General features: G+C 37.1%; 1 protein-coding gene across 1 annotated transcript in view; it reads left to right on the top strand.

Annotated features, from left to right (window-relative positions):
- Nucleotides 1–4,598, top strand: part of C5H12orf56 (chromosome 5 C12orf56 homolog) — a 131,961-nt gene extending 127,363 nt beyond the window's left edge. The window contains exon 13 of the mRNA XM_074269749.1: nt 4,390–4,598. Within this exon, the coding sequence (XP_074125850.1) occupies nt 4,390–4,519 (130 nt within the window). The 3' untranslated portion in view covers nt 4,520–4,598. The remainder of the gene's footprint in view (nt 1–4,389) is intronic.
- The last annotated feature ends 1,402 nt before the right edge of the window (nt 4,599–6,000 follow it).

The following is a 6,000-nucleotide window of genomic DNA, read 5'->3' on the forward strand; positions in this document are numbered from 1 at the left end:
GCCCCTCATCCCATTTCCCTGAATTATTCTACACTCTGATGCCCAATGGAGTCCTCTGTTGCATTTTGGACATGGGGTTTTAGGTCTTCTCTCACCCTGTCTTCTCACTGTATCTCCATACCTACACTGAGCTCTTAGATGTCCAATTTTTCCACATTGAAAACATCGCCGAGTTTCTCTAGAAGTCCCTTGCCAGGAGGGACCCTGTCTTTCCACATTCATCATTGTCCGGGTGTAAAAAGCATTTGTTCCCACTGTAGCACAGCGTCTTATGATCTCCTCTAAAGGAGCATCTTTGTCTAATCCCCATATAATTCTTTTGCATATCTCATTGGCATTTTCCTTAGCCAGATGTCTGGTCATTATTTCTGTAGCTGAATTTTCTCCAATAGTTCTTTTGACAGCAGTTTGCAAACGTCCCACAAAATCTGCAAAAGGTTCATTGGGACCTTGCTGTATTTTAGTGAAAGCCTCTCCGCGATCTTTCTGTCCAGGAAGGACACCCCAAGCTTTTATTGCAGCCTTAGCAATTTGTTCATATATTGTCATGGTATAATTAATCTGTTCCGAATTCTCTCCATACTGACCTTCACCAGCTAAGTGCTCAAAAGTGAATTGTGTGTTAACTCCTATTTCCAAATTGCATCTGACTTGAATTTTACATAATTCATGAAATTCCGAAAGCCATAATAAATTTTCTCCAGGTTCCAGACATGTCCTTGCTATGGATTTCCAATCATTCGGGGTTAGGACTTCATAAGACAAACCATCTAGTAACATTTTGACATAAGCTGATGTAGCCCCATAAAGGGTACAACCTTTTTTCAAATCCTTAATTTTATTCAAATCTAAAGGTGCATATCTTCTCCTTTTTTTACCTACAGAATCAGTATTTTCAATCACAGGATATGCATGTATAAAATCACTTATATCCTGTCCTTCTCTCTTAGCTTTAACCAATGCTTTTTCTAATCTTGTCATAGGCTTAGGCTTCTTCACAGGCAATTCTGTTTGTGTTTCTGCCTCTTCCCCTCTTTCTTCCTCCATCTCTGAAGGTGAGGTTGATGTGGGCCTGTCAATAATCTGTTCTCTAGGCAGGGTTGAAGCTTCTTCAAGAGAATCATACCATAATTCCTCATTTAAATCTTCTTGCTCTAGGGCAAGATCTTGATCTTTCCTTTTTTTCTCACACTTCCTCCTCTGTTCATTTTTAAAACTTTTCCTTCTCCTACAACTTGCTTGATAGTTTAAGGCTAATTGAACTATGTTGTAGATATAAAATACTTCTGCAGAAATTGAACGAGGCCCATTTTTTGCTTGAAATTCTTTCATTTCATATCCCACTAGCTTCCATTTATCTACATCTATCTTTTCTTCCTCTAAGAACCAAGGGGATGTGCGTCTTAATGCAGCCAAGAGTTTGGCAATCTGTACCCAGGTTACAAGTAAACTCTGCTCCTCAATTATCTTGATTATACTCTCTATAGTACCACTCCTGAATGGAGCTGAGGTTGCTTCTGGGGCTGGGGTTGAGTCGGCTGAGGTCCAGGGATTGAATATAGCTAACATCTGCCCCATTTCAGCTATAAGAGATTCCTGGTTTAGCCCTTAACAAGTTAAGTTCCTTATTTATCTATTAGCACGCTCACTTAATCTTTAACAAAGTTTCCTCGTTACTCACGGTTCTGGGTCAGAGAGACTGAGATCTAGATCGGAAGCTTTTCCACTGGAATCAGGACCGTGTCTGTCCCTGTTCGGGCGCCAAATTGTGAAGGTCTGGTCTAGCTCCTCTTGTCAGAATAAGCAAAAGTCCTTGCCCCACGTGTGGACGCCAATTGTAGCGAACTGTCGTCTCCAGAAGCTGCTGGATCGCTCTCTGGGAAGAGATCTGCTGTGTCTTCTACTCAAATCTCTCCGACAGATTCTTCTTCCTGTAACGAACCGTTGTCTCCAGGCAGTTGCTGTTAACTCTTGTCCTTAGAAGTGACTTCCCTTCCTGCAGAGAGCCCCGTCAAGCCTGATGCAATGCAGAGTTTTTTTCTTGAATCCTGGCTCTGAATCTCCTCCAGCTCTTATCCTTCTCCAGGCCGATCTGCTCTCCAGGCCCAATATTGTGTCTTTTATCCTCCCAGAGAATGGGCGTGGGATAATGCAAGGGCTTCTGGGAAGAACCGCCCCAGCCAATGAGCTTGCCCCCTCTATCAAGTCAACCTGAGTTCTCACCTTGTAATTGTCCAGAAAACCTGAATTCTCACCTTGTCACTGTCCAGACAACCTGAGTTCTCACTTAGTAATCCTAACATATACCTACATCCTCTTAAGTATGCTCCTAACAAAATTCTCAAGAGTTAAATATATCATCTTCCCATATAGGGATGTAAGCATTTTAACTTTTAAAATATAGTTGTTGTTTTTTTCTTTCCTTTTTACTTTTTTTGTACTTTTCTTGAGTTCTGTGTTTGAAGATCAAATTTTCTGTTCAGATCTGGTCTTTTCATCCAAAAAAAGAAAAAGAAATTTCCCTATTTTATTGAATGTCCATCTTTTCCCCTGAAAGATAATGCTTAATTTAGCTGTATAGTTGATTCTTGACTGCAGTAACTTTAAAAAAAATTTTTAAGTTACTTTATTGTTAAATTTGTTCCCATTATATTTATAACATTTTTTAAACTTTGAGCTCCAGATTCTCTCTTATCTTCATCCCCACTTCCATTAAGAAGGCACATATAAAGTTCTGCAAAACAATATAAAGCATTTTTTAATTAAAAAAAAAGTCCTTCATTGTATGTGTTCCCTCTCTTCCACTGCGTTAAGCCATAAGCAGCTGCTTACTTTGCCTCCTTCTGCCCTCCTTCTCTCCTCCCAGCACAGCTTTTCCCCCTAGATTCATATTATTTAGTTGAGAGCCAAAAAGTAAGAGACCTGGCTTACTCTGTGTTATATAGTTATATAGTTATAAATTATATAGTACCTGTTCATTTACATCTTGGTAATTAATGTATTATAAATGAAATGCATTTACTTTATTGAAATTTAAGTGTTTCAGTGAAGTGAGAACTTACATTAAAGATGGTACAGATAATAAAGAGGGAAGGAGTAGGAAAATGGACTTGAAAAGACTTAAGCCCTTTTCTGTAAGAGGGGAGGGGTGTGCAGTTGGGAGAATACTGTATGATTTAGAGTAGGAGTTCTTAATGTTTTTGATATGTCAGGGAAGTCTTTGGCAATTTAGTGAAGCTTATGAACTATTTCTCAGATGCTTTGAGTTTGTGGGCTCTTTTTTGTTTTTTGTTTTTTACCTTCCTTTGTATACTTACCATTTAGCATAGTGTTAGTTACATACATAATAGATAGTTAATAAATGCCTGTTGACTGACTAGAAGAGAAATTATTATTAAATAGCCAAATATTGGGGAAATCCAGGATTTTTTCCCTGCCTAATTTGGAGAATAGGTCAAAGCTTAGTTCTTTGGATTGCACATGTTTAACCTATATCAGATTATTTGCTATTTTGGGGAAAGGGGAGGTAAGGGAGAGAGGGAGAAAAAATTTGGAACACAAAGTCTTACAAAAATGAATATCGAAAGCTGTATTTAGAAAGAAAATACTATTGAAAAGTTTTTAAAAGTTTAGTTCTTTGATAGGCAAGACTGATGATGTGATGAAATCTTGGAATTGTTATTCCAACAACTAAAGAATCTTACAAGAATTTAATCCAAGGTGAATTCTGGTCCATTATCTTTTATTCAGGCAGGTTAAATTGACCAGGCTGAGGGTGATCTGGCTTAAGAGAGACTCCCTTTGTTCATGAATAGTCAGTCATGCCCCTCAGTCCTTCCTTAGAATAGGTCCATCTATAATTATAATATTCATTCTCTAATTACTTGTTAACCAGAGTCAATGGTCAGGAACACCCACTTTTCCAAGAGCATAGAATTCCATGAAAGGTCTTTGATATTCAAGAATTCCACTGATCCCTTTTATTAATTATTTGGAAGCATGATTAATAAAGTGATTAATTACTCAGAAACTGTCTCTCCAACTTTTTATGTCGCGACTATCTATTGCCTAAATGTTTTTAAATGCAAGAAATAAAATACATAGAATTACAAAAAGTGAACAAAAAGAGAAAATAATGATGTAATTACCACCATCCTCCCATACTAATTCTTGGACTTTCTCAGGTTTATCCACAGATCTCTTAGGAGTCCAAAGACCTCAGTTTCCTTATCTGTAAAAGGGGATTAGAATGAATGACCTTTGAAGTCTCTTCCCACTCTCAATCTGTGATCCTTTGATCCAGAATAATCTTTTGTCTGCTGATGGGGCCAACTAGAATAGTTTCCTTTTTAAAAATTCATCAATTTTCTTTTTCTTTCTGATCTGCAGGTACTTTGTTCACATGCCAACTCTGGAAAAAAGACTCCCATTGTGTTACCCTATTACACAGATCACTACTCAGCTTATTCATGAAGTTCTGGACCTGATTGAACAGGAGCAGTGTGTGAAATGTTCATAGATAGACACAAGTAGCTTAAAACTTTTAAGAAATTCACATTTCCACTCCTATTAAAACCATGCCAGTTACTAATTTCAAATCATGAGCACTCTGTATTTCACCTTCTATCAAAACAGAATCCTTAGGGAAACTATTTCTCTATTGCACAGAAGTAGTGGAATACATTTTCTCATAAATGCAGTAGCACTAGAAACTATTGGATTTCTTCAGGAGAAGAAAAAAAAAATGTCTCTTTTTCCACCAACCTTATGGGAGATTATGGCAGATCTATGTGATATCTGTGTATTCTAAGAGCTCTCAGATTTCTACATTTTGAGGAATAAAAATAAAGTCCTTGGAGAGCAATGCCAAAAAAATATGAACTGCTCTGTTCTAGTCAGTAGAGTAACAGCAAGTTGAATGAAGTCACGAATGGCATTAGAAGGAGATTTTTTTTGGTAGACAAAAGAGTGATTGTTAAAGAAATGTTGAGTAAGAGCTTAGCAGCCTCCCAAACAGCTATACTTCTCCAACAATTAAGATTTCCCTGAAATCAGTATTTAATGGAGAGATCAGTATAAGCGTATGGCTCAAGCAGACATCTGAAATATCAATTATTACTAGAAATTAGAAAGTTAAGATTATCTATGTTCTTAAAAAAGGAGGGGGGTATGGGGTATTTGCCATTTGGTTTTAGTCTATGGTAGACTTTTCAACAAAGTTCCATGAAAATTTTCTTTTTGGTGAAGGAATTGCCTCTGTGTGTAATAATAGTATTTTTCCCCTTCAACTCTTAATGTATTTTTATGTATTCATTGTATTTGATACTTTGATAATAAACTTGTTTCATCCAACAAGTCTTAACTTTGTGTACAAGATGTACAAGATTTTTTAAAAACTAAGGAGACAAGCATACCACACCAGTCAATAAGCATTTATTAAATGTCTACTATGTGCCAGGTACTGTGCCAAGTACAAAAATGCAGCAAAAGACTATCCCTGCTCTTACAGAGCTCGCAGTTTGATAGGGGAGGCAACTAGCAAATAAAATAAATAAGATTATATGAGGATAAATAGGAAATAATTAGCAGAGAGAAGGCACTAGAATCCAGTTCAAGATTTCTAAAAACTGGTTAGAGATGCAAGATGTTAGAAGAGAAAGAGCAATATAACTATCAACACAGAGTTAACAAATCAAATGTGGCTGATAAAATCATTCAGTGATGTAGTATGGTGGCAGAAAAGGGCCTAAGACAGAGCCCTGTGGAACAAAACTTGGCCATATTATAATGAGGAGGCAACAAAACCCCCATATTCTTAAGTAGAGAGGGGAAGGAAGTAGTGTCTAAAAACACATTAAAGGGTCTTCATACCATAGAATTGCTCTGTGCCAAGAAGAAACTCCAGTGATCAAATCCTCTTCTCTAAAGAGATCTATGCTAAACTTTGTGGCAACTCCTAGCATCTATAGTAATTAGTTATGGTAAGCAGAGACAAGAATA

The sequence above is a fragment of the Sminthopsis crassicaudata genome, chromosome 5, assembly GCF_048593235.1.
Source record: "Sminthopsis crassicaudata isolate SCR6 chromosome 5, ASM4859323v1, whole genome shotgun sequence".
Classification (NCBI taxonomy): Eukaryota; Metazoa; Chordata; class Mammalia; order Dasyuromorphia; family Dasyuridae; genus Sminthopsis; species Sminthopsis crassicaudata.